This window comes from Scyliorhinus canicula, chromosome 3 (genome assembly GCF_902713615.1).
Source record: "Scyliorhinus canicula chromosome 3, sScyCan1.1, whole genome shotgun sequence".
NCBI lineage: Eukaryota > Metazoa > Chordata > Chondrichthyes > Carcharhiniformes > Scyliorhinidae > Scyliorhinus > Scyliorhinus canicula.
Window position 1 is genome coordinate 74,854,578 of NC_052148.1, and position 24,709 is coordinate 74,879,286.

The 24,709-nt window shown below is 48.7% G+C and overlaps 1 protein-coding gene across 2 annotated transcripts in view; it reads left to right on the forward strand.

Annotated features, from left to right (window-relative positions):
* LOC119962742 (myosin-IIIb) overlaps nt 1-24,709 on the forward strand; it is a 236,855-nt gene that overhangs the window by 84,507 nt on the left and 127,639 nt on the right. For both annotated transcript variants that reach the window (XM_038790750.1, XM_038790751.1), the window contains 2 exons: nt 20,805-20,907; nt 22,394-22,550. In XM_038790750.1, the coding sequence (XP_038646678.1) occupies nt 20,805-20,907; nt 22,394-22,550 (260 nt within the window). The remainder of the gene's footprint in view (nt 1-20,804; nt 20,908-22,393; nt 22,551-24,709) is intronic.

A 24,709-nucleotide genomic window follows, 5' to 3' on the forward strand; every position in this document is an offset into this window, starting at 1 on the left:
GTCGTGTTTACCAACCAATGGCAGCAACCTCATTGGGCAGGAATCCCACAAAGCGGGACTTCCGGTTGCGGCTATGTGAAGCTAAGTCGCATGTTCGGCAGCTCCCGCTCGGAACGGACTTTTGGGCTCTTTTTAGGGCCTCCAGCGGTACTTTTTCGACGTTTCCCGACATGGGAAGGAGTCAGCAACATTTCCCCAGCAGTGTATGGCCTGGGCCAGGGGCGAGTAAAAAAGTGGTAGCAAAGCCAAAGCGGGTGCGAGGGAAGAAGCACAAGATGGCGGCGGGCGGAGACCAGGCGGCATGGATGCAGTGGGCGCAGGAGCAGCAGGAGGCTCTCCAGCGCTGCTTCAGGGAGCTTAAAGCGGAGCTGCTGGAGCCGATGAAGGCTTCAATTGATAAGCTGCTGGAGACCCAGACGGCCCAGGGGCTGGCAATCCGAGAGGTCCGACAAAAGGTCTCCAAAAAAGAGGACGAGATCTTAGGCCTCGCGGTGAAGGTTGAGGCGCTCCATAAAAAATGGCAGGAGAGGTTCAAGGAGATGGAGAACCGTTCAAAGTGGAAATATCTGCGGATCCTGGGCCTTCTGGAGGGGTTGGATGTGGGGGCCTATGTGGTCACCATGCTTAATTCGCTGATGGGAGCTGGGTCCTTTCAGGGGCCCCTGGAGCTGGAGGGGGCCCACAGAATAGTGGCAAGAAGGCCCAAGCCTAATGAGCCGCCGCGGGCGGTGCTGGTGCGGTTCCACCGGTTTGCTGACCGGGAGTGTGTGCTCAGGTGGGCCAAGAAGGAGCGGAGCAGCAGGTGGGAGAACGCGGAGGTATGGACTACCAGGACTGAGTGCGGAGGTGGCAAAGAGGGCCGGGTACAACCGGACGAAGGCGGTGCTACACAGGGAGTGAAGTTCGGCATGCTGCAGCCGGCGCGTCTGTGTGTCACCTACAAGGACCGACACTTTTACTTTGAGTCCCCGGAGGAGGCGTGGGCCTTCGTTCAGGCCTAAAAATTGGACTCAAACTGAGGGTTGGGTACGGGGGTCTGCGTGTAGCTGTGTTACATTTTGAAGGGGGGGGGTTCTCTGTTTATTGTTGGTTCTTTGTTGCTTTTAGGGTGGGTGGGGCACTGTTTTTGCTTGGGTCAGTCGGATGAGCTCCGGGAGGGGGGCAGACCTGCAGTGTGGGGAGCTGATGGTGTGAAGGGGGGTTGGGGACCCGCGAGGGGACCAGGCCGGTAAAGGGAGCTGCTTTAGAGGAGGCGGGGTCGGGCAGGTGGAAAGCGCGGGCTTCTTCCCACGCTGAGGGCTGAAGAGGGCGGGGCCAGAGCTGGGAAGCGCAGGCTTTTTCCCGCGCTGAGGAGAGGACAACCTGCTGGTGGGCAATGGGGAGGAGGGGAAGCCCCACGCTGGGAGGGGTCGAAGGAGTGGCGGGAGTGGCTTGGGTCAGTAGGAGTCAGCTGACTTACGGGAGTGCAATGGAGGGAGCAATGCAGTTAGGGGGGACCTAGCTGCGGGGGGGGGGGGGGGGGTGGGGTAACCGGGTTGCTGCTGGAATGGCCAAGAGGGAGCTGGAGCAGGTAGAGGGGGTCGGGATGGGGGTCTGCCGCCGTGGCGGGCTGAGGAAGGGTAATGGCTAGTCGGCGGGGGAGGGGGGTAGGTAGCCCCCTGATCCGGCTGATACCCTGGAATGTGAGGGGACTGAATGGGCCGGTCAAACGGGCCCGCGTGTTTGCGTACCTGAAGGGGCTGAAGGCGGATGTGGTCATGCTTCAGGAGACTCACCTGAGGGTGGTGGATCAGGTTAGATTGCGGAAGGGACGGGTAGGCCAGGTGTTTCATTCGGGGATGGATGCAAAATATCGGGGGGTGGCGATCCTGATTTCAACACGGTGCTGGATCCGGCACTGGATCGATCCAGGACGAGTAGGAGGCCAGCGGCGGCTAAGGTGCTGAGGGGGTTTGTGGACCAGATGGGAGGGGTTGACCCATGGAGGTTTGCGAGACCGAGGGCCAGGGAATTTTCATTCTTCTCCCATGTGCATAAGGCCTATTCCCGGGTTGCTGGCGGACGAGGAGGTGGGCGGGCGGGTCCGAGGATGTATTGAGAGGTACCTGGAGGCCAATGACAACGGGGAGGTCTGAGTGGGGACTGTCTGGGAGGCGCTGAAGGCGGTGGTTAGGGGAGAGTTGATCTCCATTCGGGCCCACAGGGAGAGGAGAGAGCAGAGAGAGAGGGAGAGGTTGATGGGGGAGATGGTGAGGGTGGACAGGAGGTACGCGGAAGCACCGGAGGAGGGATTGCTGAGGGAGCGGCGAAGTCTCCAGGCCGAATTCGACCTGTTGACCACCAGGAAGGCGGAAGATCAGTCGAGGAAGGCACAGGGGGCGGTGTATGAATATGGGGGAAAAGGCGAGCAGGATGCTGGCACACCAGCTTCGGAAGTGAGATGCAGCTAGGGAGATCGGTGGAGTTAAGGATAGGGGAGGGAATGTGGTGCGAAGTGGGGTAGGCATCAATGGGGTCTTCAGCGACTTCTACGAGGAACTGTATCGGTCCGAACCCCCAGTGGAGGAGGGGGGAATGGAGCGTTTCCTGGACCGGCTGGGATTCCCGAGGGTGGAGGAGGGACAGGTGGAGGGACTGGGGGCGCCGGTTGGGCTGGAGGAGTTGGTCAAAGGGATAGGGAGCATGCAGCCGGGGAAGGCGCCGGGGCCGGATGGGTCGAATTCTATAAGACGTATGCAGACCTGCTGGGCCCTCTGTTGGTTAGGACCTTCAACGAGGCAAGGGAAAGAGGGGCTTTGCCTCCGACGATGTCTAGGGCGCTGATTTTCTTGATCCTTAAGCGGGACAAGGATCCCCTGCAGTGTGGGTCATACAGGCCGATCTCACTCTTAAATGTAGACGCCAAGTTGTTGGCGAAGATTTTAGCCACGAGGATAGAGGACTGTGTGCCGCAGGTTATTCACAAGGACCAAACGGGGTTCGTGAAAGGGAGACAGTTGAATACTAACATACGGAGGCTCTTGAATGTTCTAATGATGCCGGCGGTAGAAGGGGAGGCGGAGATAGTTGTGGCGATGGACGCTGAGAAGGCCTTCGATAGGGTAGAGCGGGGGTACTTGTGGGAGGTGCTGGAAAGGTTTCGGTTTGGGGAGGGGTTTGTCAGGTGGGTGAGGCTGTTATATGAGGCCCCGGCGGCGAGCGTGGCCATGAATAGGAGGAGGTCGGAGTATTTTCGGTTATACTGAGGGACAAGGCAGGGGTGTCCCTTGTCCCCCCTGCTTTTTGCACTGGTAATTGAACCGCTGGCCATGGTGTTGAGGGAGTCGAGGAACTGGAGGGGGCTGGTGCGAGGTGGGGAGGAACACCGAGTGTCGCTCTATGCGGATGACTTGTTGTTGTATGTGGCAGACCCGGTGGGGGGGATGCCGGAGGTAATGAGGATTCTCAGGAAGTTTGGAGATTTCTCAGGGTACAAGCTCAACATGGGGAAGAGCGAGCTGTTCGTTGTTCACCCAGGGGACCAGGAGGGGGGGATTGGTAAGCTCCCACTTAAAAAGGGTGGAGAGGAGCTTCAGGTACTTGGGGGGGTCCAGGTTGACAGGAGCTGGGGGGCCTTGCAGAAGTTTAACCTCACGAGGCTGGTGGAGCAAATGGAGGAGGAGTTTAAGAGGTGGGACATGCTGCCACTATCTCTGTCGGGTAGGGTGCAATCAGTCAAGATGACGGTGCTCCCAAGATTTCTGTTCCTGTTCCAGTGCCTCCCCATCCTTATTCCGAAGGCCGCCTTCAGGCGGGTTAATAGGAGCATTACAGGGTTTGTGTGGGCGCAGGGGACTCCGAGGGTGAGAAGTGTGTTCCTGGAGCGGGGTAGGGATGGTGGGGGGCTGGCGCTGCCCAACCTCTGTGGGTATTACTGGGCTGCCAACGCAGCGATGGTGCGCAAGTGGGTGATGGAGGGGGAGGGGGCAGCATGGAAGAGGATGGAGATTGCGTCCTGTGTGGGCGCGTGCCTGAAGGCGCTGGTGACGGCGCCGCTGCCGCTCCCTCCAACGGGGTATACCACGAGCCCAGTGATGGCGGCTACCCTTAAAATCTGGGGGCAATGGAGGCGGCACAGGGGGGATGTGGGGGCCTCGGTGGGGTCCCCGATACGGGGGAACTACCGGTTTGTCCCGGGGAGAATTGATGGCAGGTTCCTGAGTTGGCACAGGGCAGGTATTAGGAGGATGGGGGACCTGTTTGTGGATGGAAAGTTCGCGAGCCTGGGTGAGCTGGAGGAGAAGTTCGGGCTCCCCCCGGGAACACCTTCAGGTATATGCAGGCAAGGGCGTTTGTCAGATGGCAGGTGGCGGAGTTCCCACTGTTGCCGCCGCGCGGCATCCAGGACAGGGTGCTCCCGGGGGTGTGGATTGGAGAGGGGAGGATCTCGGCAACGTACCAAGTGATGCAGGAGGAGGACGAGGCCTCAGTGGAGGAGCTGAAGGGTAAGTGGGAGGAGGTGCTGGGTGAGGAGATCGAGAAGGGGACGTGGGCGGATGCCCTAGGGAGGGTGAGCTCCGCCTCTTGCACGAGGCTCAGCCTCATACAGTTTAAGGTGCTGCATAGGGCTCACATGACCGGGACAAGGATGAGCTGGTTTTTTGGGAGTGAGGTCAGGTGTGTTAGGTGTTCAGGGAGACCAGCAAACCACGTCCACATGTTCTGGGCATGCCCAGCGCTGGAGGAATTTTGGAAGGGCGTAGCAAGAACGCTGTCGAGGGTGGTAGGGTCCAGGGTCAAACCGGGCTGGGGTCTCGCAATATTTGGGGTTGCAGAGGAGCCGGGAGTGCAGGAGGCGAAAGAGGCCGGCATTCTGGCCTTTGCGTCCCTGGTAGCCCGGCGGAGGATTCTTCTTCGGTGGAAGGATGCTCGGCCCCCAGGCATGGAGGCCTGGATCAACAATATGGCGGGGTTTATTAAATTGGAGAGGGTGAAATTTGCCCTAAGGGGATCCGTGCAGGGGTTCTTCAGGAGGTGGCAACCATTCCTAGATTTCCCGGCAGAACGGTAGAAATAGGCCAGCAGCAGCAACCCGGTTTGGGGGGGGGGGGGGGGGGGGTCGTCTCTTTGCTTTGCGTTGAAGGGGCGTGTATATTTGTTCATTGTTGATGACGGGTGTTAATTTATGTCTTTGTTTTGTATATATATGGGGGCGGGGGGTTTGTTTCCTCTTTTATTAGTGTATTTTGTTATTGATATTTTGTGAAACTTTGATTAAAAATTATTTTTTAAAAAAAGGAATCCCACAAAGCGGGCATCAGGATTACCTCAAATGATCCACAAGTTAGTGTATAGAACAGAAGGTCGCCATTTAGCGGTGTGTGCCTTGTGTGCTGGCTGACTGACTGCAGGAATTAACTTTTAGATCGATTCCATCCCCTGTTCCCATACACTTTTGATTTTCAAATATTTATTCACTTCCCATTTTAAAAGCTTATGTTGATTTTGCTTTGGCAGATGTTTCAAGTACCGTAATTCCATATCTGTTATAACCTGCCTGCTTACCATTGGCTGGGGACTAATGACAATCCCACAATCCTGTGGGAGTATGAGCTTCCCCAATGAGGGGGGCGGAAAAATCATTAGCAGACTCCCTGCATAAATAGAGCTGGCCAGTTTGGAACCAGCAGAGAGAGAGGAGTGAGCAGCAAGGGAAGTTGCTGCTGCTGTTGTGTACGTATATGTTATTGTAAATAAATGTTATTTCTTTGTATCCTGAAAACACGGGCTGGATTCTTCGTGGCCCTCACAAAACTGGCGACGAGGGTTAAAGTGAATAGCTGTCTACATTGCTGAAGCCACCTCCCTGGATTTTTGTTGGATACAGGTTGGAAGTTGTTTTCTAATATACCATGCCTCTGTATGGACGTTTCAATGTTTTTGATGCTGCCCTGGAAAGCTGGAACCAGTATGCACAATGGATGCGTTACTATTTCTGGGCAAACAACATCACCGCAAACGAGTGCCAGGTGGTCATATTGCTCACCGCCAGCGGCCCGCATACGTTTGGGGTGATTTGGAGCCTTGCGTAACCAGCTGCACCGGACACCAAAACGTTTGATGAACTTGTGAACTTAGTGGGGCAACATTTTAACCCAACCCCATCCACGATAGTCCAACGTTACCGGTTTAATACCGCTGAGAGGACCCCAGGAGAATCCCTTGCCGACTTTCTATCCAGGCTACGCAGGATTGCGGAGTACTGTGACTATGGTGAGAGTTTGTCAGAAATGTTACGCGACCGTTTGGTTTGCGGTATTAACAATGCGGCCACAAAGAGAAAGTTGTTAGCCATGCCAACATTGACTTTTCAACAGGCCATTCAAATAATATTTTCCCGAGAGAGCGCAGAACGAGGAGTGCAGGAGCTACAGGGAATGGAGGTGCATGCCTTGGGGCACAACACCTTCTGTCCGAAAGCGTCCCCCTACACCCCTGCAATACCTTGGGCGAGGCGATGTCCGGATCGACACCAGTGGCCGTCGGACATTCCTCCCTGAAGGGAGCCCTTTCCAGAACTAATGGATAAGGACTAATGTCCGTGTCAGACTTGGAGGCGCCGACCCCGTCGCGGATGCTGGTCCTGGGGGTGCCAGAGGTGCCGTCGTTCCAACCGAAACTGGGGCCAGCCCAGGGGTCGAACCTTTCATTCAGATTAACCTGCGGCGACTACTCCCGAGGGCGTGGAGACGGAGGATGACTGCCTGCAGCTGCATTGTGTGGCAGCTCCCCGTGTTGCCCCCATTAAAGTGACAGGTCAATGGTCACCCGCTTGAGGTGGAGTTGGACACTGGCGCAGCGATCTCCGTGATCGCCCAGAGGACATTCGACCGCATCAAGCAGGTTATACAGACCCTTACATTAACCAACACTCAGGCCAGGTTGGCTACCTACACGGGGGGATCCATTGGTCATTGCAGGAACTACGATGACCCTTGTTGTTTATGGACACCAGGAGGGGCGTTTCCCACTTGTCGTGGTGCACGGCCATGGGCCCAGCCTGTTGGGTCAGGACTGGTTGCGCCATTTGTGGTTGCAGTGGCAGCACATCCTCCTAACAGTTTCTGGAGGGTTGATTGATGTGCTAGGACGATACCCAGGTGTATTCCAGCCCAGTGTGGGGAAAATAAAAGGGGCCGTAGCCCGTATCCAAGTCGAACCAGGAGCCACGCCGCGCTATTTCCGGGCGCGCCCGGTGCCTTACGCCTTGCTTGAGAAGGTAGAAGGGGAGCTCACTCATTTGGAGACTTCGGGTATCATCAGGCCCATCTGTTTCGCTGACTGGGCAGCACCAATTGTACCTGTAATGAATCCAGATGCCACAGTTTGCTTGTGCAGTGACTATAAACCTACAGTGAATACGGCTTCCCGACTCAACCGATACCCAATGCCTCGCATAGAGGATCTCTACGCGAAGCTTGCAGGCGGACTCTCGTTCACAAAATTAGATATGAGTCACGGCTACCTACAGTTGGAGCTGGACCCTGACTCCCGGCCATATGTAACTATTAATACACACCGGGGCCTGTATGAATATACACGTTTGCCCTTTGGAGTATCCTCTGCCTGCGCTATTTTTCAACGGGTTATGGAAGGCATTTTGAGAGGTTTACCGCGTGTTGCTGTCTACTTAGATGACGTTTTGATCACAGGGATGTCGGAGCAGGAAAATTTGGAGGCTGTCCTTAGACGCTTTTCGGAGGCTGGAGTCCATTTACATTGCACAAAGTGCGTCTTTCAGGCGAAGGAAGTAGTCTACCTGGGTTATCGGGTGGACTGCGAAGGTTTGCACCCCGTCGCAGAGAAGGTGCGCGCGATTCAACAGGTCCCCGCCCTGACTGACACTTCGCATCTTCATTCGTTTCTCAGCCTCGTAAACGATCATGGAAAGTTCCTCCCCAATCTGGCAACTACGCTGGCCCCGTTGCACCTTCTGCTAAAGAAGAATCACACCTGGGTTTGGGGTCTGCCGCAAGAAACCGCTTTTCGGCGGGTAAAACAACAATTGTCGTCGTCTGGGTTACTAACCCACTATGATCCTGGAAAGCCTTTGCTCGTCACATGTGATGCATCCCCGTATGGTATTGGGGCCGTCTTGTCCCACAAGATGGAGAATGGGGCCGAACGGCCGAAAACTTTCGCCTCCCGCACATTGACTGCAGCGGAAAAAAAGTAGGCGCAGATCGAGAAGGAGGGCCTGGCAGTGGTCTTTGCGGTGAAAAGTTTCCACCAGTACATGTATGGCCGCCACTTCACTATCGTGACTGATCATGAGCCTCTGCTGGGACTTTTCAGAGAGGATTAGCCAATACCGCCCATTGCTTCCACACGGATCCAGTGCTGGGCCTTGTTGCTCACTGCATACGAGTATTCTCTGGAGCACAAACCAGGAACCCAGGCAGGGAATGCCGACGCACTGAGCCGATTGCCTTTATCGACCGGCCCCATGTCAACCCCCACGGCCAGTGAGGTGGTTGCAACCCTAAATTTTATGGACACCTTGCCTGTCACGGCATCACAGATCCGTGAGTGGACCCAGACGGAGCCAGTCCTGTCAAAGGTTCGGCACATGGTCCTGTATGGTGGGCAGCATAGACAGCTCCCAGGCTAGTTGCGGACATTTTCCTCCAAGCTGTCCGAATTCAGCGTGGAAGACGGTGTCCTCTTATGGGGGGTGCGTGTGATTGTCCCGGAAAAAGGACAGGAGCTGATACTGAGAGACTTGCACAATGGGCATCCAGGTGTGACCAAAATGAAAATGTTGGCCCGGAGTTATGTCTGGTGGCCAGGCCTCGACACCGACATTAAGAAGGTGGCTCAAAACTGCTCCATTTGCCAGGAGCATCAGAAGCTTCCGCCAGCCGCGCCCCTACATCACTGGGAATGGCCAGGGCGGCCTTGGGCGCGCTTGCATGCGGATTTCGCCAGCCCTTTTCAAGGATCCATGTTCCTTCTATTAATCGACGCCCAGTCTAAATGGCTAGAGGTGCATAAGATGGGAGGCACAACGTCCTGCGCAACAATTGAGAAGATGCGTTTGTCTTTCAGTATGCATGGCCTCCCCGAGGTGCTGGTCACGCACAACGGCACTCCGTTCACAAGTGAGGAGTTTGCGAGGTTCATGAAGATGAACGGCATACACCATATCTGCACTGCCCCTTACCACCCGGCTTCAAATGGGTTGGTGGAGAGCGCAGTGCAGACATTCAAACAAGGCCTAAAGAAGCAGTCCTCCGGGTCGATGGACACGAGACTGGCTCGTTTTTTGTTTTCATATAGGACCACCCCCAATGCAGTGACTGGGGTAGCTCCTACAGAACTCCTAATGGGCCGGAGACTTCACACCCGCCTTAGCATGGTTTTCCCGGACATTGGGGCAAAAGTACGCCGCACACAAGAACGGCAGGGACATGGTTTTTCTCGGCATTGTCCAATTCGGCAGTTTACGCCTGGTGACCCAGTGTTCGTTCGGAATTTTGCTGGTGGTGCCCAGTGGGTCCCTGGCGTAATCTTTCGCCAAACGGGCCCTATCTCTTACCAGGTTCAAGCCCAGCGCAAACATATTCGGTCCAGAAGACTATCCCTTCCAAAGATTCCCCGCCCCAGGAGCTCATTTACACAGCCACAGAGACCAGACACAATGGAAAGTATTCCTCACAATCTTCCTCTGATGCATCACTCAAAGCCTGCGCAGGTCGTGACAGAACCGCGTGGAGATTAAGACGCCGAGATGACGGAGGCAGCAGTCTCTGACTCCGAGATAGAGACACAAGACACCTCAGAGGGGGACTCCTCGGGCCCACGGGCCGTGGATGTACAACAGTTATGCCGATCATCACGGAAGCACCAGTCTCTATCTTGTTACACGCCGCCCAATCCAGTGCCTCGTGCAAATGCTGTCCATCCTGCGGCAAAAAGAGACCGATGCCCTCCTTCGCCAGGGTCTTCGGTGGATTCCTTGGACTTTGGGGGGGGGGAGGGATGTTATAACCTGCCTGCTTACCATTGGCTGGGGACTAATGACAATCCCACAATCCTATGGGAGTATGAGTTTTCCCAATGGGGGGGGGGGGGGGCGGAGAAATCATTGTGGCCCTCACAAAAATATCCCAACAGCCTTTAAACATTTAAAAATACAAATTTCATAACCACTCCTTTGGTCTTTTGCATAACATTGTGCGACGCGGTGACACAGTGTTAGCACTGCTGCCTCACAGGGCCAGTGACCTGGGTTCAATTCCGGCCTTGGGTGACTGTGTGGACTTTGCACATTCTCCCCGTGTCTGCATGAGTCTCCTCCGCATGCTCCGGTTTCCTCCCAGTCCAAAGATGTGCAGGTTAGGTGGGTTGCAGGGATAGGGCGGGAAGTGGACCTAGGTAAGGTGCTCTTTCAGAGGGTCAGCCTCAATGGGCCGCCTTCTGAACTGTAACGGTTCTATGATATCCTATAATTTACTAACACAGCAACTAGGGGAAAACAGTTTTTCCCTGGGCATCTTATTAACATTATTTTTAACTTGCCTGCCCGATCTCCCATTGGTGGGATTTTCTTTTTGGCGGGGGAGGGGTGGTTTTGGAGGGTGGAATCCAAAAACTGAGTTGATTCAGTTTTTCATAAACAATGTTTAATGCCTAATATGTAAAATCCAATTCTGTGCAAGTTAAATACATCAGTGCAATCTAAATTGCCAGCATGCTCTGTGCTTATTTGAATAGAATCATAGAAGCCTAGAATTTACAGTGCAGAAGGAGGCCATTCAGCCCATCGAGTCTGCACCGGCTCTTGGAAAGAGCACCCTACCCAAGGTCAACACCTCCACCCTATCCCCATAACCCAGTAACCCCACCCAACACTAAGGGCAATTTTGAACGCTAAGGGCAATTTATCATGGCCAATCCACCTAACCTGCACATCTTTGGACTTTGGGAGGAAACCGGAGCACCCGGAGGAAACCCACGCACACACAGGGAGGATGTGCAGACTCCGCACAGACAGTGACCTAAGTCGGAATCGAACCTGGGACCCTGGAGCTGTGAAGCGATTGTGCTATCCACGATGCTACCGTGCTGCCCCTAATAGGGAAGGAATTCACGTTTGTTGTTCTCAGGAGTCATCCAGTTCTTTCTTGTAGTTGGTGCCGCGTTATCATAACTCCCTCTACTCCATCAGTCATGATTTTTGAACCAGTTGCAGCTTCCCTACCTTTCCTAAAAACATATATATTTTGCTATGACTCAGATTCTTGGTTTCATTAAAATACAGTGAACATTGAGGTTTTGTAAAATAAACAATCTGCTATTTTTGTTGTCACACGTCCTGGGATTCTAAGTCAGGACTTCAAATTATTTTATGGAATTCTTCCCAGCAAATGTTCCCACGCTAGCCTGTTACTGTACAGCCAGATAATAATCTGGAGTTAATTTAATTGGTGAAGGAGGGGGAGGAGAATGAAGAAAGTGGTAGTTACATTCATAAAGTTTTAGATTATACATGTTCTGTAACAAAAGCATCAGGATCCTTAACTTTTGATGTGGGTCAGGAAGACTGATGTGACAGATTGATCACTGTTCGTTACCTCACTTCTGATTATTATTCTATGCCCAATTATCCTTTCCTTTCACGTCTGTGGATCAGGAGACCCAGGCAGGTTGTTTAAAAGGCAAGTCAGCACGTTTTGTGCCTCTGCTGAAATTGAATTTTCTGCACAAGGTAAAGTCATACCTAAAATAAAAGATATTGGAGTTTCTCAAATTAATTTGCGAAGGGACACAGTTTGCTGTTGTTTAACCTCTGGGCTCCGAAGAAGCCTTTTACTCAATGAAAGATGATTGCGGTATAAATGTCATGCCTGTTGTTATACACTCCATAAAGGGAATAAAGGATTCCGTACATATTTCTGCCTGAGAACAAGTTAATAAACTGTCTGGAGTATTTGTGTTTCAATGGCTAGAAGCTGATTGAATTTAAGCCGTCGGTAACAGCACTTCTAAGTGAATCACATAATTTTGCCCAGTCCAAGGCTACTTGAGTTATAACTGAAAGAAGTTGTACAGTGTGGATTACATTCTTTCTCCTTCATTCATCCGGATTTTCCAATTATAATGACTACAAAACAACCCTAATTTGCCATCACTATTTTGTGAAACTGATGGCAGCACCTGGCGTCTGAAAATGCAGTCCAACCGCCTTTTTCCAGGTCAAAGGTGAGTGTGGTCACTTGGTTGCTGACTGCAAAATGCAGCTTATTTCAACTTCCAGTCTCGAGTTCCAATTTCACCTCCCGGTTTTGTTAATGGGACGTGGTGAAAGTTAGGACACTGGCAGCAAAGCTCACATTTATGTAGAAACCTAGTTACAGGTAGGATAGTGGAACATTATATTTATTACTAGTGGTGTGTTCTTGTAATACATTTGCCAGTTAAAATTCCTGCTGCTTTGTTTTTATTCCATGATAGTAAATCTTAATACAGGTGGTTAAACTTCATGCTGCGGCGGCTTTTTTTGTTTCGTAAATGAAGCTTTGTTGTTTTTGTTCCGTGATGGTAAATGTTAAAAGTGCAACTTCATGTTGCATTGCTGTTCTTGTTGTATGATGTGATGGTAAATATCAACATTAAATACCTATATGCACTGCAATATTTGTTCTCTATATTTATTTCTAAAACCCTGATGTTTTATTGGTCCGGAAAATTGGATAAGTAACTTGCCATCTGCTTGGGATCAAGAGCAAACCTGATCAGGAAGGGAGAAGTAACAAGAGTGAACAGTGGTGCTCAGCTCAGTGTTTATCTGACTCTAATTTCTTTCTTCCCTTCCCCCAGCTTCTCCTCCTGCATGTTGAATGGAAAGCATCTTCCTCTCCACTTCTCACATCAATACAAACGCAAACAAGTCCAGCAGATCCAACCCATTATCTGGGTGTTCACTGATTTATAATTTCGGAAACATTATCTATTGTTTTATCACAACCTCCTCCTGCACGGACACAGCATTGCTGCCTCTCTTAGGGTGATCTTTCTATAATCTTACATCCTCCCGGCCAACCTCCCCAACCATGGCTGAGCCCGACTTTCAAGACGTCAAATAATGGACACAAATAGATAGGGAGGAAGTATTTGATGGTAGTCTGAAGTAAGAAGTCTCCTGATATCGATGGGATGCATCCTAGGTTGTTGAGGGAAGGGTTCAAAATTACATAGACTCTAGCCTCAATTTTCTAATCATCCTCTGATGTTGGTGTGGTGATCTAACAACTGTAGATATGCGTACTGCTGTGGGGGAATGTATGGCTGTACCTGTAATACAGGTTCCTCCGGTAAGCCCCTGCCGGCTAGTTCCGCCCACAGGGAACTTGTGTATAAATATGCGTGTGAGTCACTGAGATCCTATTCTACAGCTGCTGCCGGAGGAATAGCATTACACAGCAATAAAGCCTCGATTGTACGTGTCTCGAGTCTTTGTGTGCAATTGTTAGTGCCACAGTTGGTGAGATGGCTGAAATCTGGAGGATTGGAAATGTTTGAAAAAAAAAAGAGGAAACTGATTAATCTGGCTATTGCAAACTGTTAGAGATAATCCAGAGGAAAAATTAATTGGCACTTGGAGAAATAGGGATTAAAAATTGTAGCCATCATAGATTTGTCAAAGGTAAGTTATGCTTGAACTAACTTGATGATTGAGTACGTCAATAAATAGAGAGGGGCAGCATGGTGGCACAGTGATTAGCATTGCTGCCTACGGCGCTGAGGCCCCGGGTTCGAATCCCGGCACTGGGTTACTGTCCACGTGGAGTTTGCACGTTCTTCCGTGTTTGCGTGGGTTTCACCCCCACAACCCAAAGAGGTGTGGGCTTAAGATGACCATGTGTCTGCATGGGTTTCCTCTGAGTGCTCTGGTTTCTTCCCACAGTCCAAAGATGTGCAGATTAGGTGGATTGGCTATGATAAATTGCCCTTAGTGTCCAAAAAGGTTAGGTGGAGTTACTGAGTTATGTGGATGGGGTGGAGGTGTGGGCTTAAGTATGATGTTCTTTCCGGGGGCAGGTGCAGACTCGATAGGCCGAATGGCCTCCTCCTGTACTATAAAATCCAAAGTGTAGTTGATGTGTGTGTGTATGAATTTTCAAAAGGTGTTTGATAAAGTCCCAGATAATAGATTTGTTAACAAAATTGAAGATCATGACATTAAAAGGGCAGTGACTGTGTGAATAAAAAGGCTGGCAAGGCCTTGGACAGGGTGTAGAGACTATTTACTAGAATAGTACCATTTATGTGGTGAGATTAGGAAATCTGGGATATTCCCCTTACAGCAGAGATTAAGGGTTGATTATTTTGAGTGATTACTCTTTCCAGTGACAGAAGGGTTAAGACCAGAATACACCTGACCAGTAGGGATTGTTAAGAGTAGATTTGAAGGGCAGTGACGAGGGAGGATGATTAAGGTAATTGCCAAATTCATCAGAGGTAACATAAGGGGGGAAAATGTTAGGTAGCATGTTATGATCTGGAATAGACTTCCTAAAAGGATGGTGGAAACATGTTTTTGTAGTAATTATCCAAGGCAAATTGGATAAAGTTAAGATGAACCAAATGGCCTCCCTCGGCACTCTATGATTTTATAATTTAGAAGATTTAGAATTTTACAGCACAGAAAGAGAGCATTCGGCCCAACGTATCTGTACCGACTCTCGAAAGAGCTACCCAGCTAGTCCCATTCTCCAGCCCTACCTCCGTAGCCCTGTAACTTCATCACTTTCAAATATGATAGGTGGCACGGTAGCACAGTCGCTAGCACTGTTGCTTCACAGCTCCAGGGTCCCAGGTTCGATTCCTGGATGGGTCACTGTCTGTGCGGAGTCTGCACGTTCTCCCTGTGTCTACATGGGTTTCCAATGAGTGCTCCGGTTTCTTCCCACAGTCCAAAGATGTGCATGTTAGGTAGATTGGCCATGCTAAATTGCCCTTAGTGTCCAAATAGGATAGGTGGAGTTACTGGGGTACGGGATGGGGTGGAGGCGTGGGCTTAAGAAGGGTGTTCTTTCCGGGGGCAGGTGCAGACTCAATGGGCCGAATGGCCTCCTTCTGCACTGTAAAATCCATGATTCTGTGCATCCAGCTCTCTTTTGAAACCTCCTATGGAATCCACCTCCACCATTCTGCCAGGCAGTGCATTCCACAATCCTAACAACTCTGAGTAAAAGTGTTTCTCCTCATCTCATTCCTAGCTCTCTTGCTGACCATTTTGAAGTTGTGACCCCTAGTCACTGACTTACCATCTAGTGGAAACAGAATATTCTTCCTTGCCCTGTCATAATTGTTCATAATTTTGAACACCTCTAATAAGGTCACCTCTTAATCTTCTCTGCTCCAAGAAGAACAAGCCCACTTTCTCCAATCTTTCCGTGTGTCTACAATTCCTGGTATCATTCTAGTAAACCACCTCTGCACTTTCTCTGGGGCTTTCTCGGGATTCTCCGATACCCGCCAGGTCGGAAAACCGCCGGGGGGGGCGTGAATCCTGCCCCCGCCGGCTGCTGAATTCTCCGGCGCCGAGGATTTGGTGGACCGGGAATCGCGCCGCGCCAGTCGACGGCCGCTGACAGCCCCCCCCCCCCCTCCCCGGCAATTCTCCGGCCCGCAATGGGCCAAGTGGCCGCCTGTTTTAGGCCAGTCCCCCCCCCCCCCCCCCCCCGGCGTAAATTACAATAGGTACTTACCGCCGGGACCTAACTGCACGGACGGCCTCCGGAGTCCTCGGGGGGGGGGGGGGGGTTCTGGCCCTGGGAGGTGCCCCAGGGTGGCCTGACCCGCAATTGGGGCCCACCAATCCGTGGGCGGGCTTGTGCCGTGGGGGCACTCTATTCTTCCACGTCAGCCGGTGTAACAGTCTGCGATGGCCGATGTGGAGATGAATCCCCCCCCCCATCCGTGCATGCGCTGGGATGACGCCAGCACACGCTAGCGCTCACGCCACTCCTTCGCGCCGGAGTTGCCCGCCCCACCTATTCCCCGCAGAATTCCACCCCAGGTGGCTAAAACTGAACACAATACTCCAAATGTGGTCTGACCAATGATTTGTAGAGGTGTAGCAATCCCTCCTTGCTTTTAAACTCTAAGCCTCTATTTATAAACCCAAGGATCCTATCAGCCTCCTTAACAACTATTTCAACTTTCCTGGCCACCTTCAGAGAATTATGCACTTGAACCCCGAGGTCCCTCTGGTCCTGTACTCCTCTCAAAGTTGTACCATTGAGCCTATATTGTTTCCCCATGTTTCATCTACCAAAATTCATTACCTCCCATTTCGCTGCATTGAAGTTCATCTGCCAGGTTTCTGCCCATTTGGCCAACTTGATAATGTCCCTCAGCCTCATCCTCACAATTCACTATTCTCCCCAGTTTAGTATCATCGGCAAATTTAGAGATATTGCCCTCAACACCCACCTCTAAATCATTTATGTAAATCACTGATCCCCGGGGAACACCACTTTCAACTCGTCTCCAGTCTAAGAAATGTCCATCTATACCTAACCCTCTTGTTTCTATCTCTTAGCTAACTTCTAATCCATGCTTCCAAGACCCATAGATCCCAAGCATTTTTAATTTGCTAACCAACCTGCCATGTGGCACTGTATCAAATGCTTTCTGAAAGTCCAAATATACAACATACACGGCATTGCCATCATCCACTGCCTGTGTCACCTCATCAAAGAACTCAAATAAATTTGTCAGACGTGACCTGCCCTTGACAAAACCATGTTGACTGCCTAGTGTTAACTTATTTTTCTCTTATGTGTACTTTTATTTCCTCCCCTATTATGGCCTCCAAGCTAACAGGTCTGTAGTTTCCTTGGTTATCCTTTGCCCCTTTCTTAAACAACGGCATCACATTTGCAATCCCTCAGGACTAATCCTGTGTTCAGAGAGGCCTGGAAAATTTCTGTCAACGGCTCCACAATATGCTCCCTTACCCCTCTCAGCAGTCTAAGATGCATCCCATCTGGGCCTGGCGACTTCTCTACCTGGAGAACTGCCATCCATTTTAGCATCTCTTTATCTATCACTACATCACTTAGTTGCCCAACACCTTCATTTTCAACTGGGCCATTGTAACCATCTTCTAATTTGGTAAAGTCAGAAGCACAGTACTCATTTAGTACCTCTGCTTCAGTGAGCAGCTTACCCTGCTTGTCCTTTTATGGGCCCCACACTATCCCTCACTAATCTTTTACCATTAATATGTTTGAAAAATATTTTACTTTTGTTTTAGCACAGCCTGCCATCCTTTCCTCATGCTTCCTCTTAGCCTTCCTTATTTAAGCCTTAGTCTCGGTCCTGTAATTGAGATGCTCTTCTTGATTTCTATTGCTCTAATTATTCCAGCATACATCATGTGCCTCTTTTCTTTTCTTCCTTATTTTATCATCAATATCCTTAGCCATCCAGAGTACTCTAGCTTTGGATGCCCTGGAATTTATTTTTCATGGGTATGTACCTAGCTTACACCCTATTCATCTCCTTTGAAAGTCTCTCATTTTTCATCCACTGTTTTATCCACCAAAATGCGTTTCCAATCAACCTGCTCCAGTTCAAATTTTAGACCCCTACAATTTTCCCTTTCCAGGCTGGGATCTTAATCCATGAATGATTTTTATCCTTTTCCAACTTTATATTGAAATTTCTGATATTATGATCGCTATTTCCCAACTGCTCCCCCACACTTGACGTTTGCCACTTGGCCTGCCTCATTTCCTAGGACCAGATCCAGCACAACTTCCTCCCTGTTAGGACTGGAAATGTACTGTTCCAGAAAGTTCTCCTGCACACACTGCAAGAATTTTTCCCCTTCTGTGCCCCATTTCCCCAGTCTACCTCGAGTAATTGAAATCCCCCAAATATCACAACCCTACTTGTCCTGCAGATTTCCATAATCTACCTACAAATGCTATGCTTCACTTCTTCCCCACTATTTGACGGTCAAGAAATAAATAAATAGCAAACAAGGTCACCGCTCACATCCTGTTTCTCACCTGCAAACATATAGATTCTAATTCAGGAACTGCATCTCGTTCAAGGGCTATGATACTATCTTTGACCAAAGCTACACCTTCTCCCTTTTTACCCACCCTGTTCCTACTAAAAATCTTATAACCCAGGATTTTAAGTATCGAGTCCTGTTCTGGCTTTAGCCATGTTTCTGTCAATTCTACTACGTCATATGTCCATAGAGCAATTTCTGCTTCCAGTTCGCCAATTTTGTTCACAAAATCTGTGCATTTACACATACAATTTAACCCTGCCCTTATCTCTTTCTTGCCCTTTGGGAGGTGACCATTTTTTGTGGCGACTAGGGGCTTTTCACAGTAACTTCATTTGAAGCCTACTTGTGACAATAAGCGATTTTCATTTCATATCATCTCTATTTTTGCCTTCACTGGTTCTTCTAAAACTGGGCCCATTAGTCAACTCCATTCCCCCTCCCCCACCCCCCACCCCCTCTCTCTGCCCTGCCATACCGCTTTAAATCCACCCCCACTACACTACTCTCAGCCAGGAGATTTGTACCATTTCGGCTCAGCTGAAGCCCACCCATTCTGTGATGATCAGAAGAAACTGTTACATTGGAGAAAAAAACTGTTAATTGTGGTTATCATGATTATGAATAACATTCATCTTCTGACTTGTGCCGATTAGTCACACTACCTTGAATGGCATAGCTTCAAACCATAGATTTCCAACCTCAGATCTACATTTGCTTCATGGACGAAGACTGCATTACAGCTTTTGGCCCTTCATCAAGTGTAACCAGAATAAAATTTTGTTTTCTTCTAATTTTATAGACGGTGATATTTCCATTAAAAGCCAAAAGCCTTTTTTGCTGATATTAAAGGAAAGTTCCATTTTGATCCAGGAACTGTAGCTGCAAGCTCTGCCTGTTAACTTCCTTAATGTGTCCTAATTTGACCAACGGTCTTTTATAACCGAGTAGTCTGCTTGTTGATTGTGAGCACTAAATACTGCACATACCAAGTACATATTTTTTAAGGTTCTGAATTCTGCCCCTTGTGTACATTGATATAAATAATTTGGAGCTCTGTTACTTTCAATACTTGAGGGATATTCTGGACGTAAAATTCAACTCCATTGCACTGCGGGTTTTGGGGTTGTGGGTCCTGAAAAATATAGAATCATAGAGTCACTACAGTGCAGAAGGAGGCCATTCAGCCCATTTGCACCGATCCTCCGTAAGAGCCAATCCTAGGCCGCACCTGATCCAAGTAGCCCAACCTAACCTTCTGGACACTAAGGGAGCAATTTAGCATGGTCAACCCACCTTTGGAATGTTGAGAGTAAGCTGGTGCATACAGAGGAAACCCATGCAGACACGGGGAAAATTTACAAACTGCACACAAACTATCGCCCAAGGTCAGAATCGAACCTGGTCCTTGGCGCTGAGAGGCAGGAGTGCTAAATACTGTGCCACCCCAAATGCTGGGGAGTCCACGCCTGATGACTTCCATTGCTATGATTGCTATGTTTTGGTCAAGCAGATGACACCTGTGTGCACTGGAAGTATGCAGATGTGACAGTTCGTTACATCAGTTGGTGTCCGGCATTGATTCGCCATCCGATTTGCCACTTTGGACTGTGCTATTCCTGTCAACACTCTCACTTAAACAATCATGAGAGCCCACCCAGTGGTGCTAATTATAGAGATAGCCATTGATCTTGTAGGTGAGGTACTTGTGACTACTTTTTTTGTTGCTACAGAGTTAGTGGAAGTACAGGGTCCTGTGTTATTAGAAGTATTAATTGATAGTCAGAAGGGAGTGGGGCAGCATGGTAGCATAGTGGTTAGCACAGTTGCTTCACAGCTCCAGAGTCCCAGGTTCGATTCCCGGCTTGGGTCACTGTCTGTGCGGAGTCTGCACGTTCTCCCCGTGTCTGCGTGGGTTTCCTCCGGGTGCTCCGGTTTCCTTCCACAGTCCAATGACGTGCGGGTTAGGTGGATTGGCCATGCTAAATTGCCCTTAGTGTCCAAAAAATATTAAGTGGGGGTTACTGGGTTATGGGGATAGTGTAGATACGTGGACTTGAGTAGGGTGCTCTTTGTAAGGGCCGAATGGCCTCCTTCTACACTGTAAATTCTATGATTCTATGAGTAATGTTGGACCTTTGGATGAAGTGATGTGACTTTGAAAGACCTGAACAGAAACTTTCTTCCCAGTCATGGGGGCTATTGTTGCAGCCACTCATGGGCTACAGTCTGACAGGGAGTTGAGCAGAGGTGGTAGAGAGGGGAAACATATCATGGAGGGAGGAGTAGAATGACATTCAGCTGGTGGTCCTGCCCTAGGAGGGCCCACGCACATCTCTCTTGTACCTGGAACGCAACCAGGCACTGTACCAGCGGTTTCACATCATCAAGTAGATGGTGCAAACTGTGTCACTTCCTTGAAGGGAACTTGCAGCCACAGAGCAAAGTGAGGATGGCACTGCCAGGGAATGCCAAGGTCAATGTAACCCTCAAGTTCTACAAGAGTGGATTTGCCCGAACTGTATTCCGTGGGGTGGTCAACAGCTCAGTATGCTGCCCATCACTACATCCGGTTGAAGCCTTGTGTGCAAGGAGAGGCCATCATTATCTATTGTCTAACTGTTTCTATAGTTTGGAGGAGGAAGTAAATGGATGTTCTTAATCTTCCTTTGTATTTAATATTTAAGATTTTAATTAAAAAAACATTTCTTTTGTCCCCTTTTTGCAGGTGAATCCACTTCTGGAAGCATTTGGAAATGCCCAGACTGTGATGAATGATAACAGCAGTAGGTTTGGGAAATATATTCAACTGAGATTTCACTATACTGCAGGTAAAGACACAGATGTACCTCCCCCATGCCTCAGATCTAAAGACGGCACCTGTACTTGGTTGCAGTGCATTTCTTTCTAATTCTATTTTTGGCTGTTGGGTCACATGCCCAGATGGAAAAACTAAATACAGCGGATGATGGAAATATGAAATTAGAAACAGAAAATACGGAGTCTTTCCAACATTTTCTTCTTTTTTCATTTCAACCTTCCAGATGTTCTGTCCTTGTTCTGTGCTCAAATCCAAAATGGTTGAGCAAACCACTCACTTTTATAGATTCAAGATGAAGGCCCACACCACATTCTCACAGGTAACTGGGGATTGGCAATAAAGCCATCTTATGTCTGGAGAATGAATTTGCAAAAGAGAGTTGATCTCCCTGTGGCAAACCTGGTTATATAAATAAATGAGCCAAGCATTGCCAACAGTACCAATGATCAACCAGCTAACCGAGGTGGAGTCTGGATTCTTTCCAGTTCCTGATGGAAACTTACCACTGTTCTGATGGTATGTTGCATAGATTTATCCAGATTATGTCTCAACAGCTTGCTGATGTGTACTCGTACAACAAATGGTCCTAATATGGACCTCATCTCTTGGTCACTCCTACTTACTATGGCCGTTATAGGATTCTTTTTCTGCACATTTCTATTTCTATTGTACCCTCCTTGAGTCACTGCCGAACAGATGAGTTAATTGAGGAAAATCTGAGCTGATCAGGGTTCTCCTAAAAGCCAGATTTAAGATTAGATAGTAACACTGTCTGACTCCATCCAGTGAGTTGAATACAACAGTGTTTTTCAAACCTTTTTTCCGGAGACCCATTTTAACCAAACGGCCAACCATCGAGACCCAACCCGGCCGACCTTCGTGCCCCGCGCCGGCCAGCCGCCCTTCACGACCTACGTCGGCCGACCTTCGCGGCCCACGCCGGCCAACCTTCGTGGCCTACTCCGGCTGACCTGCGCAACCCAACATTTTCTCTTAACTTGTTTTCTGCTGACAAAAATGGAGGAAATCCCTTTGGCCCTCATACATGCTGCTCCAATGGAACCTGTTGGATGAAGGTGAAGCCTTCCGGTGTTGGAAAGTATGGAGTCTCCATCTGTCCAAAGTTCTGCATTTCTTTTCCTGTAAAATTTTATCAAATACAACCCCCCCCCGAACTTGTAAAAATAAAATGAATTAAAAAAATGAATAAACCCCATCCGAACTTGTAAAAAAAAATAGCTGTGACCGTTTATTTTTTTTAAAGCGGCTGCATTGCGCATGCGTGCCCGATCACTGGCGCATTTTGCACCGATGATCTGGCACACATGTGCAGTGCGGTTGCATTTTTCTTTACATGTTCGCGGCCATTTTGAAGGCCGCTTGCAGCCGGTGTTATTAAAAGCCGGCTGCTGCGGCCTACCCATGGTAAACGCGCCGCCGAATTTGACAATGCCTGGAATACAATATGTGTAACCTGATGCTTCACTTTTACTCAGTGAAAGGGGCTAAAATAAATGAATACCTTTTGGAGAAATCCCGCGTTGTACATCAGGATGAAGGCGAGAGGAACTTCCATATTTTCTACTATATGTTTGCTGGAATATCTGCCGTTGACCAGGAAGTCTACGGCCTTTTGGACCCCAAGTTCTACAGGTAATATTTATTTCAGCAGCTCAGCGCATTTTGACTTGACTTGGTTCTTACTGTCAAATTGTAGGTTATTTTTCAAAGGGAACTCTCAAAGGCGCAGGTCGCATTCCAGTAAATATAGTCATTTTAATTGTTTCTTTCCATAGTTGCTTACAATTCCAGTGTTACCACGCTGAGATAAAGTTCAATGATTTGGTCTAGGTTGAAGTAATCGGAGTCTGAATCTGAGCGATATCCTGCAGTATGGATAAAATTATTGGGGGATTGTCAGCAGAGGACTAATTAGGTTGCCACACTTGAGCATAAATCGAGTTTATTGCTGAAGTCTATTTGCAACTCCTATCCTTGAAGGAAACTGTTCCTTATTTTTAAGGAAGTGGTTTCAGTGCTTGGAACAAGAGTTATTAAAGCTCCATGGTATCCATGCAGAATTGTGATTGCCACATCCTCACTAATTAATAGGGCACAAAAATACAATGGTCCACTGGACACAATCGATATTATTAACAAGTTTGCATATGGTGTGGTACACATTGGACTGCCTTTATGTGAGGGAGATGGAATGGAAACTGCAAGGGTCTGCTCGGCCACACTCCCGCCATCTCTGCACATCCAATCAAACGGCGCATGGCCTATTAGTAGTCATCCAGTATGTAGGAGACCAATTATAGATACAAAAGAAACTTTCATCCTGACCATACACCCTTTGTCTTGCTCCCTTCCAACCTTGTAGTTGTTATCAGGACCAGTTTCTCATGCCTGTTTCTAGATGCCTATGACTTTGAATGACTGCATGTTTATGTTGAATTGTTGTTGCAACTAAATTCATAGTGAAATATGAATTGCCCCTTGGTGTGAACACATAACATGTTGGTTCTGAGAATGGGCACTATTAGGCTAGGCACTCGTGTAGCAGGAGGGTAATGTCACAGTCACAGCTAGAATCCATTTGTGATAGAAACAAATCACTCCAACTCCGCTTCAATCTGGAAATGCACTTTCCTAATTGAAGGGCAGCACGGTAGCACAGTGGTCAGCACTGTGGCTTCAAAGTTCCAGGGTCCCAGGTTTGATTCCCGGCTGGGTCACTGTCTGTGCGGAGTCTGCACGTTCTCCCAGGGTCTGCGTGGGTTTCTTCCGGGTGCTCCGATTTCCTCCCACTGTCCAAAGATGTGCAGGTTAGCTGGATTGGCTATGTTAAATTGTCCTTAGTGTCCAAAAAGGTTAGATGGGGTTACTGGGATAGGGTGGGGGTGTGGGGCTTAAGTGGAGTACTCTTTCCAAGGGCAAGTGCAGACCCGATGGGCCGAATGGCCTCCTTCTGCACTGTAAATTCTATGTTCTATTCTATGAACCAATCATTCAGAATCTTACGATTTCATGACCTATTAATATTTCAAAAACTAAATATTTAATTCCTTTTGACTTTTTTTAATTTCCTGAATTGTGCCTTTTTGTTTAGTTTCTTCCTCGTATACTTGAAACCATATGTTCCAAATGCTCGAGCAGAATTAAGCTTATGTGGCGAAAACTAATGGAAATGTTTATTTTCCATGATATGTTTTCTCCCTGGTGTCCTGCAATAAGACCAATAAGCCTCCCTCAATCAATACTTCATGGAACCCACAAATTGACCTATTTTTAAGAACCTATTTATTGCCTTTGCACTTTTCAATGAAAAATACAATCTTCCGAAAAAATATTTTTCCGCCAAGAAATGCCAAGGAGATTGTCTTTGCAAGCTAAGTCACTGCCTTTGAATCAAGAGTTAATTGCACTCATCAAGGTTCAAGTTATTCACCAAGGGTTATTCCTCATTGGTTATTCCCTAAACATTTCTTAAGATTTGCCAGTGGCAATCGATTGGAACCTCTTATCCTTGGAAATTGGGAAATTGTGTTTCAAATTAAATATTCAAAATAACTATGATTCACTTGAAGTTTCCAAATATTTCTTATGTTCACATATTCTACTTTCTTTGTTTATTCAGAAGGTAACAATATAACATTTTCGATAAGCTCCAGAAACCCTACATTCTATTTGTTTGCTTCTGTTTTCTCAGGGATGTATTATTATGTTTCCTCTTGTTCTTGTTTGCTCTAAAGTGCACCATTTGTTCAGTTAAAAGTACATTGAAAGGCTTTTTCATGCACTTTTATTTG